The 19362-nt window shown below is 42.7% G+C and overlaps 1 protein-coding gene across 1 annotated transcript in view; it reads left to right on the top strand.

Moving 5' to 3' along the window:
* The window catches only part of LOC117550361 (vacuolar protein sorting-associated protein 13B), a 115556-nt gene that overhangs the window by 78750 nt on the left and 17444 nt on the right, over window positions 1-19362 (top strand). Inside the window, exon 17 of the mRNA XM_034222777.1 lies at window positions 16689-16873. Coding sequence (XP_034078668.1) covers window positions 16689-16873 — 185 coding nt within the window. The remainder of the gene's footprint in view (window positions 1-16688; window positions 16874-19362) is intronic.

Here is a 19362-nt window from a genome sequence, read left to right on the forward strand (position 1 = left end):
TTAAAATTATTGGGATTGTCTCAAAGAGATCACACCCAATTCTTCCCAATACTAATTCAACTGGTAATTTGTCACATGTTTTGCTCTTAATGCATTGCTTTTAATCCACCCAAATGATTCTGTGTCTCAAAATGTCTCTCTGAATTTTGTTCTGGCCAATCTTTGCCAAGTCCACTCTGCATGTTGCTGATTATTTAAACAGTATTGTTATTGAAATCCATATGTGCAGCACAGTTCAATAGGGTGCTGACACAACATATCGTTTTAGCCTTACAGAGAAAAAATGTCTGGGTGTTTAGTATAAACATCCCGACATTTTTGAGCCGCAAAAGCATCCAAAAATTACCTCAAAATATGATTTCTCTGTTTATTATAAAGATAAAAAAACTGAAGAAGACTGGTATGCTGAAAATTGCCACAGGCTGAGTCCTGGAGTACCTATTTTTATTAGATCCATGTGTTGTTTTAAGATTTAACATATACAATTGGTCAACATGGATGATGGCTAAAGTGTCAAGTCAACTACAATAAATGGTTAATAAAGTTAACAATCACTCATCAGTGTAATCCAGTGAAGATGCATACCAAAGTGGGGAGGCAGACGTTCATGGAAAGTTTCATCTGGTTTCAGAAAGGTTTGGGTGTGAACCTCCTCTGTGTATGCGTGCTTGGTATTTGTATGCATGCTTTTCTTTTCTTTATACAGTGTGTGTATATGAAGAGTTATCCCCATGTATTGTACTTTATAGAGAGGATTGCAGCCTTTTGCGGGCAGTGCCTCAGAGGGTATTTAAAGTAATGGATGAGCCTATTCTGCCGCGATCTGTGGGGAAAACAGAAAAATGCAGTCATCGGGTAACAACTGCAACAATTTGTCAGATGGTTTGAAACACAAGGAGAGGAAAATAAGACAACACAGTCTAAAGAGAGGAACAAACATATTGCTATATCCCTGTCCTTTTACCAGACAGATGAGGACTCATTAGGGATGTCCCCCACAGAGGCTAGGAGTTGAAATGAGCACAATAAGGGAAATGTATACTACCAGTCAAAAGTTTGGACACACCTTCAAATTCGAAGTTTTTTTATTTTGTTCTACTTTGTAGATTAATACTGAAGACATCAAAACTATGAAAGAACACATATGGAATTATCTAGTAAACAAAAAAGTGTTAAACAATCCAGAATATGATTTATATTTTAGATTCTTCAAAGTAGCCCCGTTTTGCCTTGATGACAGCTTTGCACACTCTTGGCTTCTCTCAGTCAGCTTCATGAGGTCGTCACCTGGAATGGTTTTCAATTAACACGTGTGCCTTGTCAAGAGTCAATTTGTGGAATGACTTGCCTTCTGAATGTGTTTGACACCATTAGTTGTGTTGTGCAGAGGTAGGGTTAGTGCACAAGATATCTCTCTGCCCTGTCTCTGTGTGAGGGGGCGGGGCAATTTACACACACACGGCTGCTACATGCATGCAACACACACACGGCAGAGATGGCGGAGAGAAAGTGCTCCAAGGTGTGGTTAAACTTTACCCGTCTCGATGTGGACAATCCTCGTTACCAAACATGTTATAAGAGTTTAGCATGTAAGGGCGGTAACACGAGCAATTTGTCTAAACACCTTGCAAAAGTGCAGCACATTCAGACGGAGACATGCACCATTTTCGACTGTCTTTCTAGTAGCTCTGTAGCCCCATCCACGAGTATGTATACCTCAATCTTCCTCCAGATATCTGAGAGATCTGATCTCAGCACACTGGAACAACAGTTATACGTTGGTAGCCACGAATGAAGGAATCATTTGGTCTTTGAAATTAAGATGTGATTCACGTACAAACACACACACACACACAACACACACACACACACACACACACACACACACACACACACACACACACACACACACACACACACACACACACACACACACACACACACACACACACACACACACACACACACTGTGTCCCCTCTTTCACACCTTGCAGTCAAAGTGCCTGTTAGAGCAGGACACCTGTGCTCGAGCACTAGCTTGGGAATCGATTTCCTCCCATTAGTTTAGATTTAAACATGTCAAAGAGCTGCAGATGGTTTAGACTTTTTCTGACTTCTTCTCCAGGCAAACATGTTATTTTCTGTACAGAGGTTTGCTGGCCACTTAGGAAAGCACAAGGCCCTTATTCAATGTGAGCCTGTCTGTAGACAGAACCTGATTCCTTGCGCTTTCTGCTCCCAATAAGAGACTTCTAGCTGCTTGTTTGATCTCCAGCCCCCCTGTTTCTGCCCTGCCTGCCTCAAATAGTGGATTCAGATGTCAAACGGATGTTATTTTTCTTGCTGACAATCACTAGATGTTTCTCGTCTCCACAGAGCCTTTCAGATCAATGCCCTTCTCTGGTTTCTTTCAGCCTGGACCAGCGCTTAGAAATGCCACTGTCAACCTCTCACGGAGTCTCCTCGACACATAAAAAAACTGCTCAGTTATTCTTTGTTCTAAGCAAGCCTTTGATGAATACAGTATGTACTTTTCCAATAACAGTATGCACCAGAAATCCTTATCTTCATTTGATTTGAATATACATTATATTAGTCTATCTAGACTCTGATCTGACAGCATTGCCATCATACCTCAAAATAGGTGAAGACGTAATATCCAACATCATTCTAGACCTGTAACAGGATTATTTACACTTCATCTCATTTTACTCATCTCCAAATGTATCATTATTGTTTCCGACACTTCGACAGGTGAGAAGCACTCAATATATATTTTCCAGTTGCCTGTTTGTTTCACTGCCAGTCTCTTTCCTGTAGAAGATAATGTGACTGTGTGTATTGTGCAGGGTTGAAAGTTCTGATCCCAACATTTTAAGCCTGAAGTGACTCTTATTTGACCTTTTGTGTTTAAGCGTGAGGCAAGGAAGTCTTGCTTCATGATTTGTGTGTCGCTACAGTCAAAATCCAATTAACACAAGCTGAGAATTTTCTCCTGGGAGACTGGTTTTGAGCAGGTTGGACAGAGAAGTATAGACAGTGGTTGCAGAAATAGAGGTTAATGAGTGACAGGCCACAGTAATAAGTAGATTTGTTGGTCGTTGAGCTGACTCAAAGTTTTGCTTAGTTGTCTTGACATGAGTGAAAACATAGAAGTTTTCCAAGTTAAAAGGCTTATTTAATTCAGTTGACTTAACTGTTCTCTCAGTATGTTACAGAAATGGCATTTCAGTCTGTGGATGATAGACGTTCCGTCACAGACAGTTCCTCTCCTGAAGTTGAGAGCTGAGGCAAGAGTGACACTTTGGGTCGATGGTGAATCCAAAGATGGACTCCACCAGGTGGTAGCATTTAATCTGACTGTTTTGATGTTTGTTTTGGGTCTTCTCCTCAGCACTGATGTAACTCCAACAACACCCCTTTCCAATATGTTTTGTTCTCTGAACAGACACTATGCAGTGCTGCTTTTGATGTTTTAGGACATCTGAAAGAAAGCTGGGAGCAAGAGACCTTAAGGGGCAGAAAGAGTGAGGGAGTGGTCAGAGGAAAAGCTTTCTGTTGTCTCTTTGTCAGTCTTTAGTAGTTTTGTTATGCAGATTATTGGATAGGCTTTTTTCCATTACCAATGTAAAATGTAGCTACATGTCTATAAGTAACAGGAAAGTAGAAGTTGACAGTGCACACTTTTAGCCTCCCTCTTCCGCCCTCTCTCGCTCTAATGCTCCACCAAACATGCAGCCAGCTCATGTTTAAGATAACAGAGTAAAGGACTGCCAGGTGATCCTAGCAGATTGGAAGAGGCACTGGGTGTCTGTGATGGCCCAGTACGTCTCCTGATGAGTTGGCCCACTGCATACTGTAGCTCGTATTTCCTTCAGTCTCACCGCAAAGGCTCTGGCTTCTCACAGTGGGCAGCAAGGGGCTTTCACTGGGGAAAGTACACTGCCTTCAAATCTTATTCTTGCCAGCCTAAGCTTTTACTGGGCATTTGGTATTGTGTGTGAGACCTTCGATCCATGCAACTATGGAATGTCTTTGTTTCATCAATTTCTAAAGCAGAACCCATTTTAAAATCGTAAATGCTTCACAGCAATTACACATTTTGACCTTGCGGTCCCCCATATTGCATTTTTTGATTATGCAATATGTATCACCAATACTTTCTGTACTTTCACATTACAGTTGACTGCGGGCAATAATCATTCTACCAATCCCCTAAAATGACATTCTGAGCACCTCAGCTCAGTTGTAGTGTTTTAACCTACTGATCATATTCTTTGTGGATAAACTTAAAAGATTGGAAACTACATAACCAACTGAATTAAATGTGTCATTTGGTTATTCTAACTTTAGAATTTTTTTCACAATTGTTAATATATAACTAGAAGTGAGTGTTATCTGTTAAACAGTAAGCTTAGGTCCACTCGATCACTGTCACTAGATTTTGGCTTGGGTTGTGGAGGTCGATTCAAACAGAAGGCACTTAGGCCACGTCTACCCGGAGACGAAACGGGTTGTATCCGCTACAGTTCTCTATCGTATGGACGGTTCGTCCACACGAGGCCGTAACGGAACCACGGAAACGGAGTCCTCAAACGATAACGGCTCCCAAGGTGGGTAGATCTGCGGACGAAACGCTCTGGGGGGGGCAAACGGCTCTGTGTTTACGTCCTATACGATCATTTTATGATAACGATGACGCCATCTCCCCACCTCTGCTGCTCACCCCCGCGTCACCCGCGTCATTGATGATGTGTTTCGCCAACAACAAAAACAATGGCGGATCACAGGTTTGCTTTCGTGCTCCAGACGCAACTGACCATGCTACAGATGTTAGTGCAAAATCTACAGCTCCTCTATCACAACCATCAGCAACAAGTGGACATGGAGAACTACATGAACTACATGTTGCTAAATCCACCGCGGAGAATAAACAGAAGGGCAACCAGGCAACCATGGCAATCATGCTCGGGGGGTCTTCTTCGCTGCTTTTGGTGTATTTTGTGGTGGAAGTACAGCGCCACTTACAGGCCCGGCATATGTACTACAGCATCTCCAGCGGGTCGAGCGATCTCGTGTGGACGGACACGTTTCTTGAGCCGATTCTGTGTGGACGGAATACTTTTTTGATATCGACTAAGGTTCGTTTTCATTTGGGATAAGGTTTCTTTAGTAATAGCATCACGAACTCAGAAGAACTTCATGCTTAATGTGATCTTACCAATTATGGAAATCATACAACAGTGTTGTACTTGCATAATTAGACATTTTTGAAGAGTGAGCATTTACGGCAATGTGATGCATGTAGTCAAAAGGCTTTTGCATCCATGTTCTAATTATTACTCAAAAACATTTTCAGCACCTCCAGGTTAATTCACAACTTGTAGGAGCACAAGAGGTAACATGGGGGTCAACAAAAGCATTGGATTTCATCCTCTTGGATGCATGAACACCAAATATTATCTGTCCAAAGTTGTTGAGATATTTTACTAAAATATAAAAAAGTTAACCAGCTGGTTGCGCTAGAGTAAAGGTTGAAGGGTCATAGAAGTAAGGATGATATATCCAATGGAGATCATGTTTATCTGTATACAATTCCATGGCAATCTCTTTGACACTTATGGCACGTTTCCACTGCAGCGGGTAGCTCGCTTTAAGCGTGCCGAGCCGTGCGGGGCCCGTTTTTGGTTGCGTTTCCACTTGGCCTAGTACCGGCTAGCGGGGTCCTAATTCACAGTTTTTCTAGCCCCATAAAATCGTGGTTCTAGGGCCAGGAACAACCAGGCTGAGTCGGGCTGAGTATGCTAAACTAGAGAGAGAATCGCTGGCAAGGGGGCTACAACTACAACAAGATGAACATATTTGACCATGATTTAATTGTAATACACGTTTCAAAATGATGCCGAAGTAACAACATACTGATACCGGTTAGTAAAAACCATTAATTAATGCTTTGACAAGTCTGCAGACAGACGGCAGGCGAAAAACCCTTTTAAAATGCGTGTTTTCTAAATGGAGCTTGGCTAAGCTAACGTTATATACGCTCCGACCGTCCACACTCACAACAACGGCCTATACAGACATAAATAAACCAGCGACTGTATTCGCCATGACACAGGCAGTCTGTGGTTTGTACTTGTTTAACTTTTGTCTAGTTTCTGAACAGATATGAAGAGCTGTGAGCTCTGAGTGCTAAGAGCTAACGGCTGTGTTGTTTTTCTGGGGCTCTCATTGAAGATGACGTCACGGCTCCGCCTACACTGCGTTACTATAGTAACTACCCCAGTTCCTAAACTGTAATGGAAGCGCAGCATTAAAGTGAGCCGGGCCTAATAAGGCCAAACCAAACCGAGCGAGGCCGAGCGAGGCCTGCAGTGGAAATGCGCCATTACTGAGACTTTTCAGTCTGAATTTTGTTTCAGAGACATACTATTCAAAGGTTTCAGGCCAAATGGTGCACCAGCCTTGTCCAAATTGCGCCACACAAATACACCTTTGTGTAAGAGCGTAGTCGATCAGAAGAACAGTTTTAAAAAGGGGACAAAATGACATACTCACATTCAGACATACTTATACACAGTGTGAAAACTGAGGGGACGCTGGCGTGTTTTTCGCCGCTCTTCATGCCGACGCTTACTTCTCGTGTCTACCACTCCCTGCCATCAATCTATTTAATTCCCATACACAGCGGAAAGATTGTTCTCCTCTGGTTTTGTGTTTCTGCCATCTCCTTTGCTCAGCCGACTATGTTTGGCTGCTGTTTAGCTCTTAGCCTCTGCCATCCTGCCATTAGCAAAACGAGCTCACCATCACGCTCTGCTATCCGCGTAGTCCCCGTTCCGGAATTCTCCGACTGGGCTCCTCTCTGCCACACTCCCAGGACTATCCACAAAGTCCGGCCATTCCAACTGGGCTGTTTTCCATCACCGCTGCCGAGGTTCGAGGTCCGGTTTCTGCAGGGCTAATGGTGCTAGCTGCTAGCTGGCTCGCCGCTCTTCTCGTGATGCTGCTCCAATACTCCTCGCTGGAACTTCGTAACTTTTTCTACCACACTATCCCCGACTGCCTTGCCGTTATCAAATCTCTTGGGCTTCTGCGTCGTCCCCGCTACATACACCGGGTATCCAGATGCAAGTTTTTCTACTCTGAAACTCCTATCCCCGCAGTTGTTTCTGACAGACGGTCTGTCGCACGGCGATGTCGTCATCACAACAAACAACGTCATCCGACCAAATCTCCCGTTCGCTCTATCTACCTGAGGTCCCTGGGCTGTGCTGACAGTGTGCTGGTTTCTCCCTCCCTGTTCCCCTCAGCAGCTATGAACAACTATGTGACATTTATGCTGCAGAATATCCGCTCCCTCAACAACAAAGCACTACTCATCCACGACATTATCACTGACAGAAGCATTGACATCCTATGCTTAACAGAGACATGGCAAAATCAGCAGGACTTTGTGACACTCAATCAAGCTACACCCCCAGGCTATTTGTACATCCAGAAGCCCCGCTCCCTGGGTCGTGGCGGTGGATTGGCTGTTATCCACCGAGCTGGACCGACCGTCACTCTCGGAGTCGGTTGCCGAAACCTTAGTGCATGCGTTTGTCACCACCCGCTTGGACTACTGCAATGGTGTCCTGTTCGGGGTTCCCAACAAAACCACGGACAGGCTCCAGTATGTCCAAAACTGTGCTGCTAGGGTACTCACGCACACAAAGCCGTGGCAGCACATCACTCCCACTCTCATCCACCTACACTGGTTGCCGGTCAAGTCCCGCATATCCTACAAAGTCCTCCTCCTTACCTACAAGTCCCTCCATGTCCTTGCCCCCCAGTACCTATCGGACATCCTTCACCCACATGCCCCACCCCGGAACCTGCGGTCCTCAGACTCCGGCCTGCTTACCACCCCCCGAACCAAACTGCGAACCTTCGGGGACAGAGCCTTAAGTGTGGCAGCCCCCACCCTCTGGAACGCTCTCCCTGCGGAGATTCGCAACATCCCCATACTCTACGCCTTCAAAAGGGCCCTCAAGTCCCATCTGTTTGCCAAGGCTTTCGGCCCCTAATCGATCTGTTGTTCTGTCTGTCTGACTTTTGTTTTGTTATGTTTGTTTTTGCCCTATTACTTGTAAAGCGACCTTGGGTCCCTTGAAAGGCGCTATATAAATCCAAGCTATTATTATTATTATATTCCTACTTTAAAGTAAGATAAACCCATCTGTAATTTGTATGAATGAATTACACTGATGTCTGAAATGACAAAATCTAATTTCAAGGCAGTGGTGTAGTACTCAAACATTACTACTGATTACTACCTCTCTTATACACTTCCATTTACTAACTGGGCATTCATTTGGTTAGCAAAAAGCGAAAAACCCTCTGAAATGAACTTTCACTCCCAGTGAATTAAAGTGAAGCTGAGAGGCATCAGGCTGTACTTATCCCTAATGAAAGGCAATGTATGTGGCTTCCAACTTCACAGGGACTCTACAGAGAGGGTCTCACTTGGTCTGGCTGTTAAACCTGTTATTCCAGATAAAATCTGTGCCTGAGAAAAAGAAAAAATATTGGGGAGGGAGGGAGGTGGCAGAAGGGAGGGAATGTTAGAAGTGCCACCTGCAGCGCTCTCCTTAAAAATCTAACCTCACACTCTAACTCAAACACATGAACACTCGCACCATATAATATTCCTGAAGCCTGGCCACCTGACGGCAGCAGCATATGGAGGAATGCCAAGGCCCACCAGCCGACCAACAAACCAGCAGCAGTGTGGCTCGTCGTATTGCAGGTCATAATTCAGCCCAATGCCATCTTTTATGTGGCATTTTTAGCAGCCCCTGTTCCGCACACTATGGGGATAATTTCTTAAAGCATGTGCCATTACAGGTGCATGTTTTATAGCCACAAAAAGCTGACTTGCCTTGCAAATGTTTCAGAATAGAAAGGGATGTTGGTTCTCCCTTTATATTTCATTATTGATCTAACTTTATTAAAATGTCCATGGCTGGTTTAGTTTTTAGCACTACCTGTAGGACTTTTTTATGTGAAGTTGAGAGGTCTACTACTATGTCTGGACCAGTAGTCTAGACTCTAGATTTGCTCTTGTTGTGATTGATGAAGGCTGCTTGAGGCATCTGAGGTATGAGGCTTCTGGTGTGATTGTAATGCCTCGTTACTCCTGTTCATAGTTAGTCCTAGCAAGCTGCTCCTGTTCTATGTCTTAGAGCACTGCCAAGAACAAGAGGACAAATGCTTTCTGTGTCAGTAGTGAGCCATACAAATCCAAGTCAAATTTACAAATGAACAGAATGGTAATAATAACATTGTCTATGGCTTTCTCATTTGGCTAGACATTTTTGGCATATTTAATTGACAATTTGAATAGGAATAATCATTTTGGCTGGTGAACACTGACTTGGGAGTTCCATCAATAGAAAAAAGTCAAATCTCAGTTCACTGAGTTATGACACAGATCTGGTGATGTCACCAACAAAGTTTCTTTGTCAACCATTGTGTTTCTCAACGAAAATGTGATTTTATAATGAAGTAAGAACTTGTTTTACTCATCAAGATCTCAACTAAGAGGTCTGTCAGGCAGAGTTAGTCTGCTGTGTGCTGAAGGATAGAATTAATTGAATGACCTTGTATCAACGTGTGGTTGCTGTGGTCATGCTCAGCTTTGAGTTGTGGTTCGGAGGTTATAAGAGCAGCCTGCATTACATTGAGTTGAACAAGGCAACATATGAACTAGGCCTTCCCTGTTCTTAAAGAAAACATGGGAATGTTTTCAGACAGAAAAAAACTTTTAACATGATCAAGCTGAAGGGACAGAGGCACACACTGCAACAAGTAAGCTTTATGTATTAACAGGTGTGTATTAAAGCCTGGAATGGCATATGATGTAATATTGTTCCACTTTTCACTGAAGCTCCAGAGTCAAAGAATTGTGAGCTGCAATAACATCATATTTCAGTAAAAAAAATCACATTTCGTGTGGCACAGTCTATAAAGTATTTTGTCTAACTTTGTGGTAAGAATTTTTCTTCCTCTACATCTGGTGTCAGATAGTTTTATTTGGTTTCATGGCTGTCAGAGATCAATGGACATATTGAGGAGGCTGGTATAAAGGAAATGGCATCAGCAATTGCTAGGCTGGTGCTCTCAGTGATTGACGTCTCAGCTCTGATGGAAGCTTTCATGCTTTCATTCAGCAATACTGAATACTATATATACTATACTTGCCTTTACAATTACCTGTGTCATTTGGTAGCTTAAATCTACACAGGTTTTAACTAGGCCTTAAATATTATATGTGTATATTATAGGCTGTAATGTTCTCAGGAGGCAATAGTCTTGCAATCCAAGAATATCTATATCTTTCTGTATGGATGAATAGCCTGGAGCCAAGATAGTAAATCAAGGAGCAGCTGTAGATGGTTTCAGTCGCCTGAAAGACTCTATTAATGCCTGAGTTAGTCATCTGAGGAACTGAAGCTTGAGGGAGGGAAAACAGTGGGAAATAGGGAAGGTTAGGTGGATTATCAGCTCTGAGTGGATTATCATCTACTGTGGTGTGCATTCCACTTTCCTCTCCTCACCACCAGACCTCAGCACTGCTCCAGCGCTTCCCACATACAAGCCAATCCAATTTTCACTGATAGAGGAATTTAGGTACAGGAAACATTGTTATTATCAAAACAATTATTGAAACCTTATTTAACCAGACCAAGGAAGGAGACTCACCGGAGTATCTATTCTTATCTTCATAAACCGTCTGCATACAAGTCAAAGGCCTTGAGAGACTTTGAGAGGATAACTCATTTGGATCAAAAATAAACAGCCAGTGTCTCTTTTGTTGCTGCATTTGTTGTTATGACAACGGGATGTACAAAAGTCTGCAGGAAAATCTGAATGAATGTGACATGTGAGGTTTCCTATCTCTGTGTGTCCTTATAAGGAACCGTGTGTCCTCCACAGCTGGACATGTTGGACATAGTCAGGAAGCTACATGTGCTCACACACACACACACACACACACACACACACACACACACACACACACACACACACACACACACACACACACACACACACACACACACACACACACACACACACACACACACACACACACACACACACACACACACAGAGGCCTCTTGATGTGTTTTCCTTTAACGCCTGATGAACCACGTCATTGCCGTTTTCTCGCCTTGCGCTCTGCAGCTGTCAGCACAACTTGATTAAAACATTTCTTTTAGTAATCCCTGTGTAATGAAGCCCTCTCCTGAGAAAGGATCTCAATGTGTGTGTGTGTGTGTGTGTGTGTGTGTGTGTGTGTGTGTGTGTGTGTGTGTGTGTGTGTGTGTGTGTTTGTTTGGTGGTGAGCACATGTGTGTGTTTGGGTCAGGGGTGCTCCAGATGGAAGGAATGGAGGGCTGTCGGTGTGTGTGTGTGTGAGAGAGGGAAGGAGTATTTCTTTCTGTGAAGAGTTTGGGCTGTTTAAGACCGATGATAGAGAAATGCACACATGGAACACCTTTGACCCCGGGGAACCACAGAACTCTGAGCTGTGGCCACAAATGCAGTCCCTGCCTCCTCCCTAATCTAATCCAGTAGGGAGACTTTAAAACGTTTGGTGAAGTTAGAGAATCAATGTCATTACAGATTGTGGTTGTGAGATAAAGTAAACATTGTAATCACTTAATTTCACAAGCAGAATCACTGTAAACAATGTTTTCAGGTAAATATCAATTTATTTAAATATGAACCCTAATAAAAATATATTGTGGCATTAAAGGATGGCTGCTAGTTGAAGTGATCCTTCTTCAAATCAACAAAGTTCTAAGACTCACAGTTTGTCATCTCACTGGGTGCTTGATGTATTCATTCATTTTAATATTTTTATCAAGCCATATATTTCTTGAACCAAAAAAGTCCTCATTAGTAATGACTTATTAATCACAGTTACCTGCTCAAAATGCATTTACTAATTTCTGCAACATGTGGTTTATCAGAGGGCCCGCTCAGGTCACAATCACACAGACCATGTGTCAACCAAACCAATGACTTGGAGACACATACAGTAAAATAAAACAATTGTAAGAGTTAGGATAATAATAATAATTAGGATTATTAGTACGCTTGCTTGGCTTTACTTTGGTAATATTTTCGAACTTTTCACATGCCAACTCATTTGGCAAAATGTTCTAATCCCCCAAGTTGCTCACTTAGGAGTTGTTGATCAGTGTGAAGTGCTTGCATGATTTATACTGTTCATTTGGAAAGTTTGCAAGACACTGTAGTGAGTCTTTTGTAGTGAGATAAAAGAGGGGACTTGAGAGCAGCCTTTAACTCACTTATTTTCAAGAGGGGTCAATGACCTTTGCTTGGAGAGATGGGGAATACTGCAATACTTCAACTCAATCTGCACCACAACGAAAAAAAAGTATAAACTGTCAAGTCTGGCCTTGCCTCCATTTTCAGCCTGGTTCCCTCCAAAGAAGCTCTTGAAATAGGAAAACAATAGCAGTAGAGCGTTTTGTTTAACTGTTTGAGTTGGGGAATGTTTGTATTGATAATTAAGGCAGGGTGTGACAGTGAATGATTTGTAGAAACTTTAGATAACTTATCAGTGGTCCCAAGACGGTGGCTCTGTTGTATCTATCAGACAAATATGTCAACCTATAATGGATTACATTGGGGTCACTGATAAGTCTCAATCAAGAGAAAGTAGCACATTGTGAGGCCAGTCAAAATTGATTGACTATCTTATTAACTCTTTGTTTGCTTAACTGCCTTGGATTTAGTCTACATTATCCTTTTAAATACTTCCCCTAACTTAACACTTTTATCTTTAACAGTATCTCTTCTATGGAAAAAATCCATCGGATTCATAGAAGGTGTGATTGTGTCAAAGGGATCAGACACCTTGCTCCACATTTCTTGCTGACCTATCAGCCCCAACAGCTGTCTGTGCCACTATATTTTGGAAAGAGGGAAGAAACTGATTTTTGCTACTGTACAGGATATGAGTAATAACAAAATGAACGTTTATTTTGGCCTGCAACGGTCCAAAGTAACAACCTACCAGTTCTGCTATTCCAGAGTTTTTGCTGGAGCTTTTCCAAATGGCTTTTTTAATGAGACTGCTGAAGAAAACATATGACCTACAAGTCTGCAGGCTCTATCCTTCTTTTGCCTATGCTTGCCGCTACACCTTTTCTGTTGTTTGTGTTTCTGCAGGGTTTGATTGTATTTTTCTTGTTCTCTTCCCTCCTTTTTCGCCATTCTGTTACTATTATAAACGCCAAAGACATACAAACTTGTAAAATTGGCAGCTAGTTTTCTAATTGCTCCAGTTACAGGTTGTTAGAGCAGCAGACCCCATGTCAGCTGTGGCCTCATTACTGCTGCTGAATGTGCTCCGGCTGACCAACATGCTGTTATTGGTTTGAACGTAAGCGTGAACAGGTGTGTGTGCACGTGTGCTTGTGTGACAGCTTATGTGTTGGCCTCAATGTATATGTGTTTTTGGCAAACACTCACTAATTTGTGTCTGTACATATATGTGCATTTTTGTGGTTGTGTGTCTTAGTGTGCCTATGTGCTAGTGTGTGACCTTGCATCTGTAAAGCAGCAATCACAGCCTGTTAGTCAGAGCCCCAGCTGGATTTGTCTAAATATAGTTGTGACCACAGTCAGACCAGACCAGGAAGCTGATTACCCTGAGAACCAATTGTCCAAATATATCTCAGCTAAAATGATGAGAAAAAGGTTTGGTACAGACATAGGTTACACACCGGCTAGTCAGATAGGTTAGGCTTTGGCAGTAAAAATGTTATGCTAGCAATGGCATGACGTTTCATGAGATGGCTCTCAGCCTTGTTTGGAGCTGAAATACTTTTGGTGGGTCACCTGGCATCAACTCCCTTTTAGATTTCACTCATTCATTTGAATGACTACAAATAATTAGTTGTCCTTGCTTTATGTCCACATTAGAGCATGTACACAGAGGAAACATGCCCTGTTGTGTGATTCTGACAGAGACACTGGACATAAAGACTTGTGCCAGCCGGTCAGCCAAAGGGGCCTATGCTAGCCCGTCCAGTTGTTCATCACTCAGTCACAACACCAACAGGGGACACACCGGGATATTAGGCCTAATGGTGTTGAAGCACACCAGAGGAAATCATTTTCATTGGCTAATATTGAAACACCTAATTTTTCAAGGCTCTTGACTTATTTTAATTTCATTTATTTGTATTCCTGGGGCCCTATGTTTAAATAAAAAAGTTATTGACTTAAAGGAATACTGTGAGGTCAGAGGCTGCTTATTCAATGAGAAATGTAAGTTCAAGCCAAGGACCTGGTTTATTAAATTATGAGTCAGGATCCTAAATGCGTTGTTGGGACCACTTCTGGTGGGTCTCCACATTATAGGAGAAGAAGTATGCTTTAATGAATTTGGCTCGCCAGGCTACAGACTGTTTCCAATAAGGACACTGTACTGACTGTAACCAGTGGATAACATTTTGTGAGTTTGCCATGTTCCATTCACAAGTTATATGGTATAGTTCAGTCACTTGTTATTGCTGTTGATGCTGCAGGTGTGAGCACTTTTATTTCTACTTCTTGGAGGCTTTTGATTCTTTCAAAGGCTGTGGTAACAGTAAAAGAGCTGCTCGCCAAAAAGCTGTTTACCATGTTGCAGCAAGTATCACAGTCTGTGCCAGCTACTTAATGAAATCTGATGAGTGTCTGGCTGTCCTCACATCCAGCATTCCCAAAACACCCTAATGAGAGTTTCTGCTTCTCATTTAGCTGATAGATTCAAGTTGCTGTTTGCAAAGAATCAGGCATAATATAATAAAAACAGGTGCATAATTAAAGTTTTAGACGACCACATGCACATGACAGCTACCCTGAAAAGCTATTAACACTGGAAAAAGCCAACCAACTTTCATCCCTTGCCAGCCCTCCCATTGCAATGGCTTTGCAGGCACATTTGCTCTGCATGTGGGGACATTGTTGTTACTGGGTCCCATTCACTTTCTTTTGTTCAAAAGTGTTATCTGCTACGTGTACACACACACAGGCATGCACATGTTTGTTCACACAAAAGAACATTGATTTGATTAATGTCCTTCTGTATAGCTTCAAACAGTGTTGGTTTCCTACGGTAGAGAAGCATGACATTGCATGGTTCACCATGGTGCCAAATGCACCATATGTTCCAGGGAATTCAAAATGTATATGTGCGCTGTCGGGGTAAACTCATTGACCCTGTCAGGTTTGGAGTTTCTCTCTCTTTGTTTTTCCTGTGCCTCTGACATCTCTCTTTTACAAACTCTCTCTCGTTTTCTGTCTCATAGTAGTCCCCCTTTGAGACAGCAGGCAGTTAAGAACTCTGGGCTTGCCTGTGTGCAGCTAACAGCTCATGTCACCCTGCTGAACCACCCAGGAGTAGAATAAAGGGAACGATAAAGAGACACAGAGAAGGAGAGGGAGGGAAGCAGAGGAGTTAAACGATTGCAGAGCTGCTGAGCGGAGGGAGAGTCCCCCTGACATATCCCACACTCTGAACTAGGAGCAGACCAAAATGGATGTGTGATTAAATGAACTGTGATGCTTGTTCCTGGCACGCTGCAGCCATCCCTGGAATTAGTCACAGTGATATTTTCACCGAAAAAGAGGCTGCTCATTTAAGTAGCACCTCTCTGCCTCCATTACAATACGTAGTCAAGCATATGTGCATGCACGCCCCGAAAAGTTGATGTGAGGGCGGGGGGCACCTCATCAAACACCCAACTGAAGAACCTCTCAGAACAGATGAGAGGGAAAGAGCAGTGGAACCTCAAACAGCTTGTTTTGCAGTGTTGAGTTCAGGCTCCCTGGGAGTTTTTCCAGTGAACAGACGTTCCTGGGGACACAAAGCGAGGGAGGGACAAGGGGAGAGGGAGAGTAACTGAGGATGACAAGTGCTCCGTCAGTCCCAGCACTGTGTATAATGCCATACTTTGGTTGGTGGCCTCATGTCATGGATGGGATCTTGTGTGTGTGTGTGTGTGCGTGTGCGTGTGTGTGTGTGCACGCGTGTGTGATAAATGAGAGCATTGTCTGCTGAGGTTCTGATGGACAGGGTCCTGGAGGACACCATCCTTCTGTGCTGTTACCTCATCCCCCTAAACGCTCCACTCATCAGCTTGTCATACACACACATTCACACAACCTCTCTCCCTCCACACTCTTGGAGACAGATACAATGGTTAATGCATAGAGATTATACTAAGGGTCAGGTTTCTGGGCTGTTCATCTCTTCACATAAATCATTATCACAGTTTTGATGGAGGGGAGAGATGGTCGGCGTCAAAGAGGAGAACTGCACCTGTCTGCCAAGTAACTAAGGAACACTTGGCTTGCACTTGGTAATTCTTCTATTTGCTGTTGGAATGAAGTTCCACCTATTTGGCCACTCATCTATGAGCTGTTTTATATTGTGATGTGATATTGATGGATTCATGGAAGTCATGAAATGGGTTCCATTTCCTTAAATGTATGTTGGCACTTAAATGCGACTCTCCATTCTGTTATTTATTATTGACACTTCATCATTCTCTCTCTTTTTCCATATACTATTCATTATCTAACTCTGTCTTTCTTCATCTAATATCCCTCTATTCCAGGTGCAAGAGATCTTCGGTCCCCACCACAGAGTGTATTTTTGAGCTTCCCCACTTTACTGTCCAGGCAACAAGGGCCCAGACGCTTTTGCTCCAAGCGATCTGTCAGAGCTGGACCCACAGCATGGTCAATGGATCCCCGGTGACCCTCAGCGAAAGACTGCTCCGTGAGGTGTACAGAGGTCCAGGTAAACAGCATTCTCTACTCTAGACAATATGAGATATGAACATTGTCTGTTGTTTCACAGCATATTATGAAGTTATTAATTAATTTGTCTTTTGTGCTGATCTCTGAGCAGTAGTTCAGTTAGGGCTGCTCAAACCATACTGAGACAGGGCAACAGGACTTGTGATTTGTGTGTGATGATTGTTTCAATATATGTATCTCTGTGTGTTTTGGTGAGTGAAATGAACCCTGACCCTCAAATGAAACAACGTACTTTTTTTACTTGGGTTTTTATCCAAGAGACATGGTGTTAGATGTGCAGAGGAAGGAAACAGGTGTATCATAGAAGAGCAAAGGATGATTTTGCACTGCATGTTTTTGTCATTGCTTTTCTCTGAAATAGTTTCCTTGTGTTTATATCCAAGTTGCACTTGTGATTGTAGGTTTGCGATAAACATTCCGCAATGGCAAATCAGTCACTTTGCACAAATCACAAATATTCAGAAATGAATACATCACTTTCTCCATCTTGGAGGCATTTGCATTAGATATTAATGTAGTGATCATTGTGGTTGATTTATTGAAATGATTGAAAGCACATTTGCTGTTATTGTAAGAACTGGCATGAGCTTACAGCAATTTGACATGTTTTAGTGTTACTTCTCAGGGCTCATCACATTATGTTCTACTATCATTTGCCCAAAACAAGTCAACCTGATAGTAGCTAATAAGCTTTGAGCAAATTTGCTGCAGACCCTTTACGAGCAGTACAAGCACACATCCACAAGTATAGGTCTCCAATTATACACATTCACATGAGACACTTTGAAATAAAGATCAAATTGTCTTGTGCCCAGTGTGGGGTGCTGGACCTGCAGCCAGAGCAGAATAACTTTAAATATGTAACGCTTCATGTCACCTAGGATGCCTCAATGGTCAAATCATTTATTTTGCTCCTTGTTAAAGACGGGGAGGGGAGTCTGAATTCAATAAAACAGTAGCGTTTCTCATGATGGTAGCATCTGGACTAGTGTTGCACGGTGTACCGATACGTGAAAGGTACCGCGATACCCTGCCGTTAAAAACGTTACGATTCCTCCGTTTCATTAGTATCGGTACTTTCAGAATGACAGGGAAAAGTACTCCGGTGAGAAAGCGCTGTTTTAATAAGAGCCGTGTGTGTTCAGCGCTCTGCTTCCACTCCCTGCACTGCAGCCGTGCCTGCAGTCCCTCCCCTCTCGTGCACGCTCTAAGTGCCTCCCCTCTCTCGTGCACGCGCTAGCTGCCATGTGAGAAAGCGAGAAGCATGGCTGCAAGTGGGAGTGCAACTGCCGCTGCGCCTCGGCTTGTTGACAAAAAAGACGCCAGAAGCTACATTTGGAAGTATTTGAGCTATATCTCTGACAGTGAGGGCAAGCCTACGGACACCACGAGGCCTGTCTGTGAGACATGGTTTAATTTTATTTAATACGAATTCTTGTCATTTATTTTATTTATTGTTCTCATTGTTTAAAAGTTTGTGTTCTGGTTCTGGTGTGAAATAAAGCACAATAATTACATTTAAGACCGTTTCCCTTTTTTTAAGAAAAGTATCAAAAAAGAATCGGAATCGCAATTCTTGACTTGGTATCGGTATCGAAACCAAAATGTTGGTATCGTGACAACACTAATCTGGACTGTCCTCAGGAGGGCCAGGGATTTTCCAACTCATTAGGATCATGTTGCCGTCAACATTCTCTCAGACAGCCAAGCTACCTTTTTTAAGGTTGTGCAGCCGCAAAAATGTATGAAATCAGTCTCCCGTGGAGTGAATTCAAATATTCCTCTCCCCACACTCTGCCTCTTTTGGAATGGGTTTTCAATAGAAACATAGAGAAACATTTGCACATCTGGTCTGTGTCCTTGCAGGTTAGAAAAAGAGCAGTAGGGAGAAGACTGGGATTAGCAAGCTAGAGAGTGAAGGGGAATAGGTGATGTGTGGTGTAGTTATATCTTTTTTGGCAGTAATTCCCATTATTAACTATTAAAAAATGTCTAGTCCTGTAACTGCTTTGAAATTGTGGTGACACTTATAGGCTTTCAGAAAGATATTTACTGTCCAAACCCTTCTCAATCATTTGTGTGGCAGGACAAATGGAAAATGAGCAAATGCAAAAAGAGAAGAGGATTGAAGTTAAAAGAGTAGACTGTTTGAAATGTGTTTGCTACTGTGTATTTTCCTAAACACAGTAGAGCCTCGCTGAATAGTTTGTGGTTCTTGTGAGCACTGTAGTTTAGTCGTAGAGTCACCATGGAACATTACTGTCTGTTCTGTGCCACTTACTCCTTATTTACTAAGACCAACCCAGGCTGACTTTAATTGTGCTTTTTTTGGTGTTATATAGTTTAGTGCATGTAAATGGTCTCCAAAGGCTAAAGTTCCTGTGTTCCCTCAAGGGAGTTTCTCTCCCATACCCCCCCACAATGAGCATAATACAGATGAAAAGCTTATTGGATGTAGTGCTTTATTTC

This window comes from Gymnodraco acuticeps, unplaced genomic scaffold (genome assembly GCF_902827175.1).
Source record: "Gymnodraco acuticeps unplaced genomic scaffold, fGymAcu1.1, whole genome shotgun sequence".
NCBI lineage: Eukaryota > Metazoa > Chordata > Actinopteri > Perciformes > Bathydraconidae > Gymnodraco > Gymnodraco acuticeps.